This window comes from Rhinopithecus bieti, unplaced genomic scaffold (assembly GCF_001698545.2).
Source record: "Rhinopithecus bieti isolate Rb0 unplaced genomic scaffold, ASM169854v2 scaffold_6380, whole genome shotgun sequence".
Classification (NCBI taxonomy): domain Eukaryota; kingdom Metazoa; phylum Chordata; class Mammalia; order Primates; family Cercopithecidae; genus Rhinopithecus; species Rhinopithecus bieti.
In genome coordinates, this window is record NW_016806642.1 from 7,697,728 (window position 1) to 7,717,244 (window position 19,517).

A 19,517-nucleotide genomic window follows, 5' to 3' on the forward strand; every position below is an offset into this window, starting at 1 on the left:
AATTTACCATAAATAAAAAACAAACTTTTCAAGAATGAGGCTACAAGTTTTAAAGTAATGGAAAACCACAAGCATGATGGCCTCCCTCAGAGGTTATACAAGACAATTGATCCATTAGAGCTTCATTTATGTTTGTTTTTCTCACCCCTCCAAAATTTTATTTTATTTTATTTTATTTTATTTTTTTGAGACAGAGTCTCGCTCTTGTTGCCCAGGCTGGAGTGCAATGGTGTGATCTCGGCTCACTGCAACCTCTGCCTCTTCAGTTCAAGTGATTCTGCCTTAACCTCCCCAGCAGCTGGGATTACAGGTACACACCACCATGCCCGGCTAATTTTTGTATTTTTAGTAGAGATGTGGTTTCATCATGTTGGTCAGGCTGGTCTCAAACCCCTGACATCAGGTGATCCACCCACCTCAGCCTCCCAAAGTGCTGGGATTACAGGCGTGAGCCACCGCTCCTGGTTCCCTCCAAAATTTTACTTCAGAATGTTCAAAACATGTGTAACAGCTACCCTGTTGTACAGTAGTAAATTGAAAGTTCTCTTCAGTCACCTAATACCAAGGTCAAACATCAGTTGCTATTTAGTATTTTAGATATAATTTATGTTTCCTGTCTGGCCCATGTGATATATCTGAATTTTTGATACTTGAACTAACACTTTGCACTTGGCTTTCTCCCCCTACCTATGTTCACGGTAGCACCTTCACCTGAAATACCCATTGTACTCATTTGTACTCCAAATCTATTCTTCAGAGTATAGTTCAAATGCCATCCTACCAATAAGCCTCCATCTGTCTTGAGGAAGTAATATCCTGTTAGAACACACATGAGGCATTTTAGCAATATCTGAATAATAATTCTCTATGGAGTGAGGCAAGAAGGGAATCAAAATTCCCTATAGGAACCTCACCCCAAACCTACAAAATCAGAGTATCAGCAAGGAGGAACTTAAAATAGGGCATGCGTATTTTGAAAAAGCTCCTCTCATGTTTCTGACATGCCACCTGCACTACTAGGTAACCACTGCTACTATAGTTATTTGATTCTGTGTGTTACGTTCTCCACTTAAAAAGAGAGCAGCAAAGTATAAAATTACATCCTTGAGAACTGATAACAGCATTGCTTCTATGGATAAGAGGACTGGGGTGGGAGAAAAAATTACCTTTTGCAGTACATATTTCTATACCTTTTAAATTGTATGTCTTGCCCATATATTATCTATTTAAAATTTAAAAGAAGAAAAAAGAATGATGTAAGCTTAGAAGCCAGATAACCCTTGATTTGTTTCCTTTTTTGAAACTTTTTAAATAAATTTATTTTTTAATAGTTCTGGAATGCTTCATGAATTTGTGCGTCATCGTTGTGCAGGGGCCATGCTAATCTTCTCTGTATAGTTCCAATTTTAGTATTTGTGCTGCCTAAGCAAGCACTCGATTTGTTTCCTAATTCCACCCCGTTACTAGCTGCATATGATCTTGGGCAAGTGACGTTACCTGCCTGACAGTCAAGTTTCCCATATTAAAAATGGGAAGGGGAAAATGCTTGCTGACCAATAAGGTTACTATTAGAAATATAGGAGAAAATATATTTAAGGCAAAGAACCGGCCCTGGTAACTGAACAGTAACATCCACTATAACTCTTGGAAAGCCCAGTACATCCCACTTGCCTTAAAAACTATATTTGTTCATTATACAGTGGTTGGGGAGAAACCATACTTTAATGTTCTCTGGGTCAGGACATATAACTCAAGAGAGAAATAAAGTGAAATTTGTCCATCTGTTTTGTCAAAACCAGAGAGCAGGACCTGGTGTTTTTGTTTCCCACACAAGCAATACTACTGATGCTCACTTCATATTACAATTGATGGCCAGCAGAAAGGTCACTAGAATGAGCTTAATGCTTCTCCCTCATAGAGCTGTGATTATCTTAATAGTAAGCACTTGCCAAGAAAGCCGTCCCTAAAAGTGCAAGTCTCCCTAGATGCGGGAAAACTGTTCTTGTGTCATGATTAACAGCTTCCTAGAAGCAGTGCAGCTAATGCTTAAGTCACTGTAAATAGCTTTCACCTCCCTCTTTCTCCACAACTCCACCCACCTCAGAAGAAAATCTTATCTGTTAACATTAGCCCATAATATATGAAGATGTTTCTTTTTTAAAAAATAGAGACAGGGTCTCCTCTCCCTCTGTTGACCAAGTTGGTCTCAAACTCCTGGCCTCGAGATCCTCCTGCCTCAGCCTCCCAAAGTGCTGGGATGATATGCATAAACCACCCCTCTCAGTCATATAGATGATTCTGGAATCATCCCTTCAAGATTGGTGGCCACGGCATGGGAACCATCTAAAAGCAGCTAGACCCATAGAAACATAATTGTTCTAATCAGAAAGCTAATGAGACAGGGGAAAACCTCCAGCCTGGACCTCAGATCATAGAAAAATCCCTGCTCAAAACTTCCCACTGGTGTTACCTGTCACTGAGGACAAAGTCCGTACATATCACCGTGGCTCCCAAGGGGCCCTTTAACACCTAGTCTTCCTCTCCAGCATCATTTAACAATATTCTGCTCTTCACTTAGTTTGACCCAGACCCTCTGAAACAAACAACTTCTATTCCCCCAACACGCAAGCCCTTTCCCACAGCAGAGCCACTGTACCTGCTGCTCCTCTTTTTCACATTCTTATCCTTCAAGCCTGAGCTCAGAAAAGCTTTCCCTGGCTCGCTCTAAAGTGTCCCCCACCCCAGTTACGCCCAATGTACTGTTTATTCATTTGCAGCACTTCTTACAATCTACAACTATCTTATCAAGTTATTTTTACTTGTCTATTACCATGCCCCATACAATTGCAGAATCTAAGCTCTATGAGAGCAAGGACCTTTTCCGTTTTGCTTCCCACAGATGGTAGCACAGTGTCTGGCATAGAGTAGGAGCTCAGTAAATAGTTCAAGAATGGATGAATGCACTCTAAGCTACAACCTGCCTCCGCTACGATCTAGTGGTATAATTTTGATCAAGTCATTCAACCTAGGCAACCTTTACTATCCTCTCATCTGTAAAATCGGTTTTGACTGGTTAGTTAAAATCTCCCTTACATACTGTAGGGGGAAATTGGTAGCTACTGAATTAAGATGCAAATCTCCAATTATAAGAGGATTTTTAAAAATCATAGCTGATCAAAATGAAGAAAAATTCTGTGGACATTTAATAACTAAAATTAATGTAGAAAAATGTAAAAATATATGATGTTACACAGAAACACTACACACCCCTTCTATCTCACATACACGCATGCACATGTGTATGCATGCACACACACACACACACTAAAGGCAGGTAATACTGACTGCAAATATATAAATATGTAGCTAACAACTAAATATGTAAAGAGAACAATGCAGCCAGGCACGGTGGCTCATGCCTGTAATCCCAGCACTTTGGGAGGCCAAGGTGGGTGGATCACCTGAGGTCAGGAGTTCAAGACCAGCCTGGCCAACATGGTGAAACCCCGTCTCTACAAAAATACAAAAATTAGCTGAGTGTGATAGCAGGTTCCTGTAATCCCAGCTACTTGGGAGGCTGAGGCTGAAACATTGCTTGAACCCAGGAGGCAGAGGTTGCAGTGAGCCGAGATGGTGCCATTGCACTCCAACCTGGCAACAGAGCAAGACTGCATCTCAAAAAAAAAAAAAAAGAAAAGGAACAGAATAATGTAATTTTGGGTGACTTTTTTTCTTCCAGTGAAGAAAATAGAGAAACAAGAAAAGCCACAAATTTTGCCACAACAAAATTTCAATTAATTAAATGTTTTTAAAAGCATATTAAAAGAAAGAGGCCTTTGAAAGTTCAGTCTAAAAGTGCTAGAGGCATATAACTGGGAAACAAAACTACTGTTTATTGGACAATTTCTTATATCTTGGCACTAAGCTATACTAAGGTATATGTGAAATATTATTTCTATTTAGTCTTCTACAACACAATTATTATTCTTCATATTATTTAGAGAAAAAATGAGGCCAGTTATTTACCTCCAAAAGCATTTCATCAAATGTTACTTTCTTAAGCCTTCCCTGACCAACCTATCTAAATTTGCAGACAAACCCCCACTCCTGAATTTCCTATGTTCCCTGCCTTAATACTCTCCATGGTACATATCACTTACATGGTACAACTTACTTATTTTTGGCCTCCTCCCATTAAAATATAAGTTCTACAGGACAGGAATTTTTCTTCCTGCTTTGTTCTCTTCTGGAACCCTAGCACCCAGTAGCAGACCTAGCACAGAGTACATATAATATATATTTGATGAATGAATGAACAGCCAAATGTACTAGTGAGTTTTTATAAGGTGGTTCTGAAAGTATGTTCAACTCAAAGCCCTTCTGCCCATTTATATCCAAGTTACCGAGTACAAATATATATATATGTTTATGTGTGTGTGTGTGTATATATATATGTACATTCCATAGAGGTTGATCAGGAAAGACGACACAGTAAGACTGGAGGCAGAGAACTAAGGAGTGAGAGTGAGAAAGAACATCTTCTGTCTAGAGAAAGAGAATCACACTGTTTAAAAATGTACACAAAGTGTGCTTTGTACCTTTTTTCCTTGCTGTCTTTTACTTATTATAAAACATTATAAAACATGATGATTCAGGGTCTTAGGCTTTAAATGTGGGAGAACAGACAAGTAAAGCTGAACCACGTGATAAACAGAGCCTGATCAGGGCAGGACTTCCCTACAAGGACATATCCTGAGTTCTAAAGCAATATGGCACAGGAGGCTGAAAAGCTAATCAGGAAACCTTGGAAAAGCAAAACAAGTATTTCAGCAACTGACACTATTAAGGAGAGAAGATTAGAGTTCAGGTTCCACCAGGATAACAGGACTGGTAAACACCCCAGGGTCTTTCGTGGATTACGCCGGAGGCTGTGTCTTTTTTTTTTTTTTAAGACAGAATCTCGCTCCATTGCCCAGGCTGGAGTGTAGTGGCACAATCTCGGCTCGCTGCGGCCTCCACCTCCCAGGTTCAAGCGATTCTCCTGCCTCAGCCTCCCGAGTAGCTGGGAATACACACACCCACCACCATGCCTGGCTAATTTTTATATTTGTAGGAGAGATGAGGTTTTACCATGTTGCCCAGGCTGGTCTTGTACTCCTGACCTCAGGTGATCTTCTTGCCTCGGCCTCCCAAAATGCTAGGATTACAGGCGTGAGCCACTGTGCCTGGCCAAGGCTGTGTCTTAAAAGTGAAGCAAATCAGAGGTAGTCTGAATCTTACCAGAACTGTACCTCTGCCCCTTCTCTAAGATGAGCACCCACCAGTACCACCACACACACACTCTCTCACTCTCTCTCTGTCTCTCTCTTCCCTCCCCTCCCTCTATCAACACATTAGCAGGCTAATGATATCATCTGAAGCCTTTTATAGTTGTCAGACATTTAATCAAATTTTGGCATGACAAGAGATATATCCAAACAAAAAGACAAAACATCAAATGACAGAAACAGATCCAAAGTTAATCCAGATATTGGAATTACTTAAAGTCTTTATAAGCTATGGGTAACATGCTGAAGAAATAGAGGAAAAGATGGAAAATACAGGAACAGATGAAAAATACAGATTTTTTTTTTTTTTTTGAGACAGAGTCTCGCTCTGTCACCCAGTCTGGAGTGCAGTGGCACAATCTCGGCTCACTGCAAGCTCCACCTCCCTGGTTCACACCATTCTCCTGCCTCAGCCTCCCAAGTAGCTGGGACTACAGACGCCTGGCTAATTTTTTGTATTTTTAGTAGAGACGGGGTTTCACTGTGTTAGCCAGGATGGTCTTGATCTCCCGACCTCGTGATCCACCCGCCTCGGCCTCCCAAAGTGCTGGGATTACAGGTGTCAGCCACTGTGCCCGCCCTAGATTTTTTTTTACGTCAGGAATTTAGCCGGAGGATTATAATCTAAAAAGAAATAGAATGAAAATTCCATACTAGATAAATAACTAAAATTAAACACTTAATAGATGGGCTTCAGCAGCCAATTAGGCACAGGAAATTTAGTAAACTGGAAGACAGTTAAACAGAAAATAAGAGTTTAGTGTAAATTAAAGAGCAATTTCATGCAACACTGATTTATATGATAATAAGAAAAATAATAAGAGCCTGGCCGGGCACAGTGGTTCACACCTGTAATCCCAGCACTTTAGGAGGCCAAGGCTTCACCTGAGGGCACAAGTTTGAGACCAGCTTGGCCAACATGATGAAACTCCATCTCTACTAAAAATAGAAAAAATTAGCCAGGCATGGTGGTGGGTGACTCTAATCCCAGCTACTTGGGAGGCTGCGGCAGGAGAATCGCTTGAACCTGGGAGGCAGAGGTTGCAGTGAGCCAAGATGATAAACTACAAGATGAGCCATATTGCTTTTTGTATTTTCCTCAGATTTAGTACATCTGAGGAAAGCTTGGTCAGTTGGCCGACACAGTCACAATGATGAAGTGACTCAAAATGCAGGTAAACTGGGAAGGGAAGAAAGATCGCACCATTGCACTCCAGCCTAGGCAACAAGAACGAAACTCCGTCTCAAAAAACAAGAGCCTACCATGTGCTTGCAACTATTCTAGGCATATTATAGTTAATACCTATATAAATTTATGAGGCAGGTACAATATTAAGCATAAATAGTTAATTCCTGTATAAATCTATGAGGCAGGTATTAATATTTCCTTTTTACATACAAAAAAACTGAGATATGGACTTTAGATCATTTTCTAAGATCACATAGCTATGAAATTCTGCATAAGTCAGAATTTGAACTGAGGTAATTTGGTTCTAGAATCCATGTAATCAGTACATTATAATGCAGTAATTAATAACAAATGAAGCTTGATGAGGTGTTTGCCTTTGAGACGGAGTTTCCCTCTTGTTGCCCAGGCTGGATGGAGTGCAATGGTGCAATCTCGGCTCACTGCAACATCTGCCTCCCGGGTTCAAGCGATACTCCTGCCTCAGCCTCCCGACTAGCTAGGATTACAGGCGCCCATTACCACGCCCGGCTAATTTTTTTGTATTTTTAGTAGAGACAGGGTTTCACTACGTTGTTTTTTTTGTTGTTTTTGTTTTTTTTTTTTTGAGACGGAGTCTCGCTCTGTTGCCCAGGCTGAAGTGCAGTGGCACCATTTTGACTCACCACAACCTCCGCCTCCTGGGTTCAGCGATTCTCCTGCCTCAGCCTACCATGTAGCTAGGACTACAGGTGCATGCCACCATGTCCAGTTAATTTTTGTATTTTTAGTAGAGACAGGGTTTCACTATGTTGGCCAGGCTGGTCTCAAACTCTGGACCTCGTGATCAGCCTCCCAAAGTGCTGGGATTATAGGCGTGAGCCACCGCGCCTGTCTTTGTATTTGTATTTCTTACTCTCATTTTGAATTAAACCCCCCTCAATATATTGAGATGGAATTAATATTTAGTCACTACTCTAATCTAATCTGACTTTGTAAATAGTTTAAAATTAAACTACAAGATAAGCCATATGCTTTTTGTATTTTCCTCAGATTTTGTACATCTGAGGAAAGCTTGGTCAGTTGGCTGACACAGTCATAACGATGAAGTGACTCAAGATGCAGGTAAACTGGGAAGAGAAGGAAGACTCTCCAGTGTCAGCCTTGCAAATTCAAACCTGGCCAGGTGCAGTGGCTCATGCCTGTAATCCCAGCACTCTGGGAAGCCAAGGCAGGTGTATTACCTGAAGTCAGGAGTTCGAGACCAGCCTGACCAACATGGTGAAACCCCATCTCTACTTAAAAAAGAAAAAAATTAGCCGGGGATGGTGGCATATGTATGTAGTCCCGGCTACTTGGAAGGCAGAGGCAGAAGAATCGCTTGAACCCAGGAGGCGGAGGTTGCAATGAGCTGAGATCATGCCACTGCACTCCAGGCTGGGTGACAGAGCAAGACTCCATTGCGAAAAAAAAAAGAAAGAAAAGAAAATTCAAACCTGTAAAATTATGGCACACATAGCATAAAATCATGGAAGATAAATATTGATTACAAATACTCAACCAAGAAGAAAATGGCAGCACTACCTGAAGACTTTTCAACTTCTTATGAAACCTGCATGGGACGCAGAAAATACATCTTTAGCTGGGCGCTATGGCTCACGCCTGTAATCCCAGCACTTTGGGAGGCCGAGGTGGGCGGATCACCTGAGGTCAGGAGTTGGAGACCAGCCTGACCAACAGGGAGAAACCCCATCTCTACTAAAATTACAAAATTAGCCAGGCGTGATGGTGCATGCCTGTAATCCTAGCTACTAGGGAAGCTGAGGCAGGAGAATCGCTTGAACCCAGGAGGCAGAGGTTGCGGTGAGCCAAGATCGCGCCACTGCACTCCAGCCTGGGCAACAAGGGTGAAACTTTGTCTCAAAAAAAAGAAAATACATTCTTAAAACTGCATGTGATAGAAGAGTTTAAGGTGGGCTCAGCACTTATATCCCGTGCAGAATTACAGTATGACTTCTGAAACCACTCCGACAAGAACATCTTTCCTTTCTTATCAATTGTTGAGGAAGCCAGCTATAAGACTTCTCTAAGTTTCAATTGCCCTGGCCTCTGCTTATCCAGAATGGGAATTTTTAGTGACAGGACACAAAAAATGCTGGAAAAAAAACTGTAGAAGTTGTCTTCTGGCACCTTGCCAATAGAAATAAAGCTTACCAAAAAGTTTTAAATTCAAGAACAACCACTGCCTACACTCAGAAGATAAACCACTTTTCTTTCCTTGAACATCTGAACCTGAAGCCTTTTTTAAAGCCTGTATTCCTGGGTCATGATCTTTAAGAAACATATATTAAAGGACTTCTCATAATATCTAAAAAGCTAACACACACTGCACAATGTTACTCTGCATACTACATCTAATGTGGGCAAAGGAGTCAAACCTAGGTTTTGGCTTCTGGACATTGACACAGGGATCCCATCTTCTTCCCAAGCATCATCTTTCATAACAGTGAGACCCATCACATTTCCAAGAAACATGCAAGACTGAATTCTGGAAGCTTTAGGTCACGGCACTAATTTAGTTTCTTCAGCAGGAATGTAAAGAAAGTTCTTCAAACTATGAAAAATGGACAGAGTTCAGTGGCTCCACCTGTAATCCCAACACTTTGGGAGGCAAACACAGGAGGATCACTTCAGCCTGTAAGTTTGAGACCAACCTGGACAACATAGTGAGACCCTATCTCTTAAAAAAAAAAAAAACTGTTAACTTTGTTATAAAAAATGCTTACCTTTGAATATTTCTGTAACTCAGCATCATCTGCAATCTGTGTGTCCAAAGTAGCAACCTAAATTTACAAAAAAAAATTTCCAGTATTTATAAAAACATAACTGTATTTCTTCCTACATTTTCTGAAAATATCTGTAAAACCTATATATTGATAACTCTATTTGACTTACATTCTAACACCTTTCTTAGATTTTTTAAATCTATAACACATAATGTGAAATTTCAGAGTATATTTGACTTTTTTTGTTGTTGTTCTCCACAACAATCTTTTTTCCTAAATTGCATAAATTGAACAGTAGGTGATGGGCAAATATATATACTATTTTTTTAATACCTAAATGGCATGCCAAATATGTTTTTATTTGGTTATAAAGAGGTTTATAGATTACTTGTATATCATCTCATATGGTTATGTCCTGCCTGGGTTTTTTTTTTTTTTTTTTAAGTTCTAGGGTACATGGGCACAACATGCAGGTTTATGTATACTTGTGCCATGTTGGTGTGTTGCACCCATCAACTCGTCAGCACCCATCAACTCGTCATTTACATCAGGTATAACTCCCAATGCCATCCCTCCCCCCTTCCCCCATACTATTTTTTAAAATCCATGATCCCTAAAATTTTAATATAATCCTCCATTATGCTAAATGCATAAAAATTTTACTCTTTTGACAAAATCAAGAATATGGCCATTTTACTTTCAAATCCAAGCCTCAAAACAAAATTTGCAAGGTCAGTAAAGTCAGATGTGTTTGGAAAAACTAAAGCATCTGACTTTCCACAACAAGCTCAAACCATTTCCCCGGGAGAAATAGCTGGCAAAGACACAAACAGAAAGACCTGGTCCCTGGTGGAAAGCTCATGGAATACTTAAAGCTTTTAATCCTGGCCTAAAACTATTCTAAGCTTCAATGGTGGACATCCACAGAAATGAATTCCTTGCAAGCAAAAGTATGTTACTGATGATTTGCATCTGTAACTTGTTAATAAAATATGATGCATCTGGCAGGAAGGGATAAGTTAAACAATGACCCAACTACAGCTTCTGAAAATACCGCATTTCAGATAAGCAGATTCTGGAAGAAAATGATATAAGAAATATTGGAGTACATGCATTCATTCACTCTCCATCATGCCTGGCTTCTTTCTGCCAACTATTCCTCGGTACAAGATGCTACAACTTTGAATGGATAGCTATCACTTTAAATTTCCAACTTCAAATTCTGTCTCCTCTTTATAATTTGTCTGTTATGACCTCACCATGGAATAAATAAATGAAATTTAAAAGTTTAGTTATAAGGAGAATAAAATTTTAACAGAAGGCTGGCAGTGGCTCATGTTTGTAATCCCAGAACTTTGGGAGGCCAAGGAGGGTGGATCACTTGAGCCCAGGAGTTCGAGACCACACTGGGCAACACAGTGAGACACCATCTCTAAAAAAAAAAATTGAAAAATTAGGTGAGCATGGTGGCTCATGCTTGCAGTCCCAGTCAGTCAGGAGGCTGAGGTGGGAGGATCGCTTGAGCCCAGGAAGTTGAAGCTGCAGTGAACTATGATTGTACCACTGCATTCCAGTCTGGGCAACAAAGCAAGAACCTGTCTCTCAAAAAATCATTTTTTGTTTTTTGGTTTTTTGTTTTTGTTTTTGAGGTGGAGGCTCCCTCTTTCGCCCAGCTGCAGTGCAGTGGCACAATCTCGGCTCACCACAACGTCCGCCTCCTGGGTTAAGCGATTCTCCTGCCTCAGCCTCCCGAGTAGCTGGGATTACAGGTGCCCACTATCACACCCAGCTAATTTTTGTATTTTGAGTAGATACAAGGTTTTGCCATGTTGGCCAGGCTGGTTTTAAACTCCCGATCTCGAGTGATCCACCCATCTCGGCCTCCCAAAGTGCTGGGATTACACATGTGAGCTACCCCACGTGGCCAAAAAAATGTTTTTTAACAAAAAAAGAGTCCGTCATAAAACTGGCCATTTGTAAATACTGGTACAGCAAATTCCTTTGAATATCAAACCACTAAGATAAGTAGGAAAGGCCATTTGCTAGGTAATAGCCTAATAACCATATTTGAAATCTATGAAGCAAAGAAACAGCAGCTCGGGAGAACTGACACACAGGCATAAAGTTACCAAGAGAAACTGTCAATTGTATTGACTCATCTTAATGACACTGAAAATTTTGTGACAACAGACAGTGGCTAGGTAATCTAAACCAAAATGATTTTTTAAATCTCCAACCAGCCAACAAGTACTAATAATAAACATATGTAAGAAAATGTGAATGAGAGTAGAAATTTAAAAGAATATTTTTTTTACTAATGCATTTAGTGAACACTGTAGAGGCTTGTCTAAGCACAACTTTCTGCCTTCATGTGGATTCATTTGGGGAAATGTAATCAATCCCTTACTCAATGAATCTAATAGCAGGAGAAAGGAAGTCTAATGGACCATTAGACTGGTACTATAAACTTATACCTAACCTAAATTACTTCCTGTTCTTCCAAATACATTTGATAATCATTCTTTCATTTTTCACATAAAACTGTAAGATTCTTTGTGAAACACAGGACTAATACCCACAGTCCTTTCAGTGTACAGTAAAACAAACAGATCATAAAAGCAATCATAAAAATGCCAGCAATTTTAAGCAGCTGATATAGGTTATAAATTTAAAGGCAAGCCCTCTCTCTCCTAACAGTTTTCTGTCTATTGTCGACTTAAATGGTTTCAACATGAACTGAGTGTCTGCTAATTTTCACTGAAGTTTGTGTGCAGTCCTTAATTATCCTTACAGCTTAAAATGCTAAAGATGGGGGAAAAAATCAACTGATTGATCCAATAGGGAAGAAAGGCAGGAAGGAAAAATAAAGGCAAGCTGGCTATTCTTTGACTCTCCCATTTCTTTGGACTGTAGTGTTAGAAACTTGATGTGAAATGAGACATGAGTGTTTTTTATTAGAGCATTTTAACATACCATTACTTCATAATCAGAACCCAATAGGTTTTCCCATCTGGATTTCAGCTCATTTTCTGGAGAGTCTGGGGCTTTTTCTGGATATTAAAAAAAGAGAGAGAGAGAGAGAAGGTTGAAACTACTGTGAGCCAAACACACTTAACTGCTAAATTCTTCAATAACAGTCCAGTTTCAGTAAGTAAAGGGGAAATGAATAAAAAGGAAAATGCATTAACTTAGGTCTACTAGGTAAAGTAAATCAGAGGTGACTTATAAAACTAACATAAAATGTAAAGACCAGCTGTGACCAAATTATGAAGGAGCTTTTGTTGTTAAGGGATATTTTAAAGGAAAGAGGACATGATGAGTTATACATGAAATTTAAATTATATACAGTTTATATGTAAACATCCTATAGTTTACAAGTAAAATGCATTTGGCTTTGCTTTATAATACATTAGGACATAGAAGGATTTAATTTAAATGTTAATCACTTCAAAGTAGTTCCATTCCAGCTGCCCACTAGAAGAGTAAAAACTTATCAAGTATCTTTACTATCAGCAGCACATATCAACACAATACAATCAGACTTTTCACATAGGTAGCTATAAAGGCTTGTCTGGTTTAATTCAGTTAAAGTTCCATGAGCTTTAATACAATAGAAACTTTGGTTTCACACTAGTCTTTTGTTGCTTGGTTATTAAGATATTTGTATCTTTATGACTTTCTTACTTGAGTGTAATACTGTCTGTGTTGCATAATTTTATAGAGCCAAAACAGATTTTAAGTGTCTTGCCTGTCCTCCACATGACTGTAGGCAGAAGCTCAGTGCATAGTGCAAAGCATGAATAATGTCTAACAGGCAAAAGTCAAAGTACTAAAACTGAAGTTACAACTTATACCCATAGCAGTAGCAGAAAATAAACAAACTTCTATGTTTTTTAACTTAAAGAAAAACTGTCTCAATATCGTCTTAAGATCAAACAAGTCACAGAACAGTTATGACAACTGATATAACCATCTGCCTAAAATCAAATGTAACTTGCAGTATCAGCTCTCTCAGTCTTCAGCATGGACAGCTTATCTTGGATAAGCATATAATGTTCAATTACATAATACAAATCATTAAGCGAAACAGGCTAACCTCAAAAATCAGCGACTAACACTAATGAACACTAAAGAACTTAAATTACTACATTTATAAAAGAACACCCGTGAAATAACTATATTAATTGCTATGCTAGATTACATTTAGGGGATAGCTAACCAAAGATCCTATTAAAAACAAAAAATCAAATTCATTTGGGCTCTGCACCTTTGTGCCTATTCCTGTTAGTATTTCCTTAAGAAATTACATTAAGAGTTCTAACATCTTGCCTTATAAATTTCTTCTAGGCAGTAATTTCTTATCTGGTAAACAAATCTGAACAAAATTTGCAATTTATCTGTTGAATTCTAAGCTTAAAAACATGGCTCTCATATGACAGTTAATATAAATGTACAAAATAATGTTGACATTTCACCAGCAATTCTTTTGACTATATTTTTACCTTTCAGTTGTACAACAAAAACACAATCATGTGTTTTAAACCACAGTACAAAGGCCTAAGTGCTAGAGAAAAGAGATACACTTTCAGCAGCTCAATAAATCCTAGGCTACACAAAATGATCAAAAAATGAATAACATGATGATCTGAAACAATTATTCCAAAGGCAAAAAGAGAGTTAACCTCACAGCAGTTAGTAGATTTTGGTTTTACTCTAAAGCTAAAATTACACATACGCAAGAAGAAAAAAAATGTAGTGAAGTTGATTCAAATAGCACACATAAAATATTTCTAAAACTGATACTTCCTGGTCAATTGTAGGTATACTCTTTAATTTTTGCAAATATAACTAAAAAACGGTATGTCATTTTTAAAATTTGTATTTCTTTCATTACAAATGAAGTTGATATGTCAGTGTTGTTATTAGCTTTTTGTATTCCTCTTTTGTGAACCATCTGTTCACTGTCTTTACCTGTTTTCATTTTAGCAAGTAGGACTTAATTTTAAATGGGAACATAGTATATAAGATGCCAAGACCGTCACACTGATGATGAAAATCTTGTAGTGCATGTTTTAGAGTTAAAGTCTCAAGTATCAAGAAGTAAAATAATTTCATTGTTTCTACTACTAACATTAAAAATTGAGTGCAAATTGTATAAAATTAGGCACTTTGATTAGTAAAAAAAAAATTGAATGTTTTATCATTTATTTTATTAAGCATGCCCAGTTATGCCAAGCTTAGTATATAATGTTTTCTAAACGTCAGGTAGCATTTAAAATAGAAAAGTATTGTTGGCCGGGCGCGGTGGCTCAAGCCTGTAATCCCAGCACTTTGGGAGGCCGAGACGGGCGGATCACGAGGTCAGAAGATCGAGACCATCCTGGCTAACACGGTGAAACCCCGTCTCTACTAAAAAATACAAAAAACTAGCCGGGCGAGGTGGCAGGTGCCTGTAGTCCCAGCTACTCGGGAGGCTGAGGCAGGAGAATGGCGTAAACCCGGAAGGCGGAGCTTGCAGTGAGCTGAGATCGCGCCACTGCACTCCAGCCTGGGCGACAGAGCAAGACTCCATCTCAAAAAAAAAAAAAAAAAAAAAACAGAAAAGTATTGTTATCCCTAGCGTTAGTGTAATGATGATATGAAAAGCTTTGTCTTGTCATTACAATAATAAAAAAAGGAACATTTATTATGGAAAAAATATTTCTAAAACTATATCGAATTTCAGAATGTACTCGATTTGCATCTGACTTTTTACTGAAAATCTGAGCTCAATTCAGATTTGCAAAGATAAACTGCAATCTACTTTAGTCAAAAAGAACAAGGTAAATTTCCAAATCATAAGCTATTCTTTCCTGACCTGAGACAAGATAAAGCCAAAAGCCAAAACTTCTCAGGAACATGGACGGTGTTAATTACTCAAGGAGTTTCATTTAGCTGGCGAGACTTTCCTGGGCACTTTTATGCAGGGAACTGTGTGCAACTGTTACTCAATGAACTTGGAGAGTACAGTCCACTATAATAGCTAAGGTATCAAAATACAAAGTAAAAGGACAAAGCTGCAAATCAATTTAAAAAAATTAAAGAATAAATGTATAACAGCTTGGCAATTCAATGCAACTTATAGAAATGTATACATTATTAATTTTATAATAAAACATGTATAATGAAAAAGAAACATGCTATATGTGTATAAACAGCAATAATCTATAGAATATAGACATATCAATGATAATATAAAAGCTAAGGTGGTTCCCCCCTATAATCTCAGCACTCTGGGGGGCCAAGGTGGGAGGATGGCTTCAGGTCAGGAGTTTGAAACCAGCCTGGACAACACAGTGAGACCCCATTTCTACAAAAATTAAAATAAAATTAAAAAATTAACATAAGTAACGAAAAATTAAACAAGAGCTTGGTCTCCAACTGTCACAACATTAAAATGTTGATATTGGCTGGGCACGGTGGCTCACACCTGTAATCCCAACACTTTGGGAGGCCCTGGCAGGCAGATCAGTTGAGGCCAGGAGTTCAAGACCAGCCTGGCCAATATGGTGAAACCCCATCTCTACTAAAAACACAAAAATTAGCCCGGTGTGGTGGCATGCACCTGTAATCCCAGCTACACTCGGGAGGCTGAGGCAGGAGAATCACTTGAACCCAGGAGGTGGAGGTTACAGTAAGCCATGCCACTGCACTCCAGCCTGGGCAACAAGAATGAAACTCCATCTCAGGGTCTGTCATGGGGTGGGGGGAGCGGGGAGAGAGAGCATTAGGAGAAATACCTAATGTAAATGACAAGTTAACGGGTACAGCACACCAACATGGCACATGTATACATATGTAACAAACCTGCACGTTGTGCACATGTACCCTAGAACTTAAAGTATAATAAAAAATAAAAGGAAAAAAAAACTCCATCTCAAAAAAAAGATGTTGATATTAACAATATCCTATTTTATATCTCCAAAATGCCTGTAAGATTTCTCACATTATATTAAATATAAAGAGAGAAAATGATTAACAAATGAAGAAGTCTGTTATTGCAAAGTGAATGCTTTGTGCCTACCCAATTTTTCTAAGGCTTGTATGTTGTCATTTTTTAAATTATCCATTCTTTCTTTAATTTCCTCCTGTTCACCATCCACATTAGTTTCAGTTTCCACTGCTCCAGTTAGAAAGAGAGCTGGTGGTTTGGGTGGTTCAACAACAGTTCCTAAAACAAAAAAATATATATTAAAAAAAATTTTTTTAAATGCTAACTTGAATTATTAGTTGTTGAGGACTATATTTAAGTGAGCATATTTTACTCCTGTTCTCCCATTTCACGACCTTATTAAATCTGAGATAACTTACACATATGATTCCTTAAACCCAAAATGCCATGTGTAATAGATAACCAATCAATTCCTTAAAAAATGAACTTGTTAATAGCATTGAAAAGAATAAGGAACTAAACAATGAGAAGAGAAAAGCAAGGTAAAGTCAATGACAAAGAAGGGGTTAGATGCTTTTCAATATATCCTTGGAAAAAAAAATGCTAAAGTCCTAAGCTCTTACTGTTCTGGTGGGCAGGAAGCAAGACCTGCAGAATAGCTGGACCAATTGCTATGGGCTCTCCTATGTTCTGGCATGACATCATCATGACGCTGACAAACAAGCCTATACAGGTAACCTTATTACTTAGAAGGGAGTTAGAAAGAATTCCCCTTGGTGTAGAGATTCCTCATTTTGCTAAATTGAGCTAAGTAAAATAATAGAGGAACTGGAAAGGAGCAGTGGCTCATGACTATAGTCCTAGTGCTTTGGGAGGTCAAGGTGGGAGGATCACATCAGGCCAGAAGTTTGAGACCAGCCAGGGCAACTTAGTGAGACCCAATCTCTACTCCCAAACAAAAAATCTTCTTTAAAAATTAGCCAGACATGGTGACGTGCACCTGTAGTCCTAGCTACTTGGGAGGCTGAGGTGGGAGGATTTTCTGAGCCCAGGAGTTTGAGGCTGCAGTGAGCTATGATTGCGTCACTATACTACAGCCTAGGTGACAGAGCAAGACCCTGTTTTTTAAAAAAAACATAGGAGTTACTCAAGTTTTCACTCTCAACCATAAGTTGCATAAGAGTGATTCCACATTGTGTTTTAAATAATTACACATCACTTATAAAGTATTCTTATAAAAAATGATAAAGGCCAGGCACGGTGGCTCACGCCTGTAATTCCAGCACTTTGGGAAGTCAAGGCAGGTGGATCACTTGAGGTCACATGTTCAAGACCAGCCTGGCCAACATGGTGAAACCCTATCTCTACTAAAACTACAAAAATTAGGCGGGCATGATGGCGCACACCTGTAATCCCAGCCACTGGGGAGGTTGAGACACAAGAATCAAGAATTGCTCATTCACAGATACTGGGTATCCCTACATTCAGTTGGTGTGGTAAACTGAAGCCAAGAGCTCTTTCAGAGCTATTAAACACCATTATAGGGAAGGATTCCAAGTGGCCAAATAGGAACAGCTCCAGTCTTCAGCTCCCAGGGTGAGTGACACAGAAGACAGGTGACTTCTGCATTTTCAACTGAGGTACTGGGTTCATCTCACTGGGACTGGTTGGACAGTGGGTGCAGCCCACGGAGTGTAAGCTGAAGGAAGGCGGGGCATCGCCTCACCCAGGAAGCACAGGGGTCAGGGAGTTCCCTTTCCTAGCCAAGGGAAGCCGTGACTGACACTACCTGGAAAATCAGGACACTCCTGCCGTAATACTGCACTTTTCCAACGGTCTTAGCAAATGGCACACCGGGAGATTAAATCCCATGCCTGGCTTGGCGGGTCCCACGCCCACAGAGCCTTGCTCACTGCTAGCACAGCAGTCTGAGATTGAACTGCAGGGTGGCAGCGAGGCTGCAGGAGAGACGTCCGCCATTGCTGAGTTTTGACTCAGCGACCGGGTAAACAAAGGTAAACAAAGCGACCGGGAAGCTCGAACTGGGTGGAGCCCACTGCAGCTCAACAAGGCCTGCCTGTCTCTATAGACTCCACCTCTGGGGGCAGGGCATAGCTGAACAAAACGCAGCGGAAACGTCTGCAGACTTAAAAGTCCCTGTATGACAGCTGTGAAGAGAGCAGTGGTTCTCCCAGCACGGAGTTTGAGATCTGAGAACAGAGAGACTGCCTCCTCAAGTGGGTCCCTGACTCCCGAGTAGCCTAACTGGGAGACATCTCCCAGTAGGGGCCAAGTGAAACCTCATACGGCTGGGTGCCCCTTGGAGACAAAGCTTCCAGAGGAAGGATTAGGCAGCAATATTTACTGTTCTGCAATATTTGCTGCTCTGCAGCCTCCACTGGTGATACCCAGGCAAACAGGGTCTGGAGTGGACGTCCAGAAAACTCCAGCAGACCTGCAGCTGAGGGTCCTGACTGTTAGAAGGAAAACTAACAATCGAAAGGAATAGCATCAACATAAACAAAAAGGATATCCACACCAAAACACCATCCGTAGGTCACCATCATCAAAGACCAAAGGGAGCTAAAACCATACAGATGGGGAAAAAACAGAGCCGAAAAGCTGAAAACTCTAAAACAGAGTGCGTCTTCTTCTTTCTCCAAAGGATCGCAGCTCTTTGCCAGCAATGGAACAAAGCTGGACGGAGAATGACTTTCACGAGCTGACAGGAGGAGGCTTCAGAAGATCGCAGAAGAAAGGTAATAACTTCTCCGAGTTAAAGGAGGACATTCGAACCCATCACAAGGAAGCTAAAAACCTTGAAAAAAGATTAGAAGAATGGCTAACTAGAATGAACAGTGTAGAGAAGACTTTAAATGACTTTAAATGAGCTGAAAACCTTGGCACGAGAACTACGTGACGAATGCACAAGCTTCAGTAGCCGATTTGATCAAATGGAAGAAAGGGTATCAATGATTGAAGATCACGTAAATGAAATGAAGCAAGAGAAATTTAGAGAAAAAAGAGTAAAAAGAAACAAACAAAGCCTCCAAGAAATATGGGACTATGTGAAAAGACCAAATCTACATCTGATTGGAGTACCTGAAAGTGACGGAGAGAATGGAACCAAGTTGGAAAACACTCTTCAGGATATTATCCAGGAGAACTTCCCCAACCTGGCAAGGCAGGCCAACATTCAAATTCAGGAAATACAGAGAATGCCACAAAGATACTCTTCAAGAAGAGCAACCACAAGACACATAATTGTCAGATTCACCAAAGTTGAAATGAAGGAAAAAATGTTAAGG

The 19,517-nt window shown here is 39.7% G+C and overlaps 1 protein-coding gene across 6 annotated transcripts in view; it reads right to left on the reverse strand.

Moving 5' to 3' along the window:
• PATJ (PATJ crumbs cell polarity complex component) overlaps positions 1 to 19,517 on the reverse strand; it is a 441,042-nt gene that overhangs the window by 356,507 nt on the left and 65,018 nt on the right. For all 6 annotated transcript variants that reach the window (XM_017877225.1, XM_017877223.1, XM_017877224.1 and 3 more), the window contains exons 12-14: positions 16,342 to 16,488; positions 12,252 to 12,328; positions 9,279 to 9,335 (exon numbers count right to left, since the gene is read on the reverse strand). In XM_017877225.1, the coding sequence (XP_017732714.1) occupies positions 9,279 to 9,335; positions 12,252 to 12,328; positions 16,342 to 16,488 (281 nt within the window). The remainder of the gene's footprint in view (positions 1 to 9,278; positions 9,336 to 12,251; positions 12,329 to 16,341; positions 16,489 to 19,517) is intronic.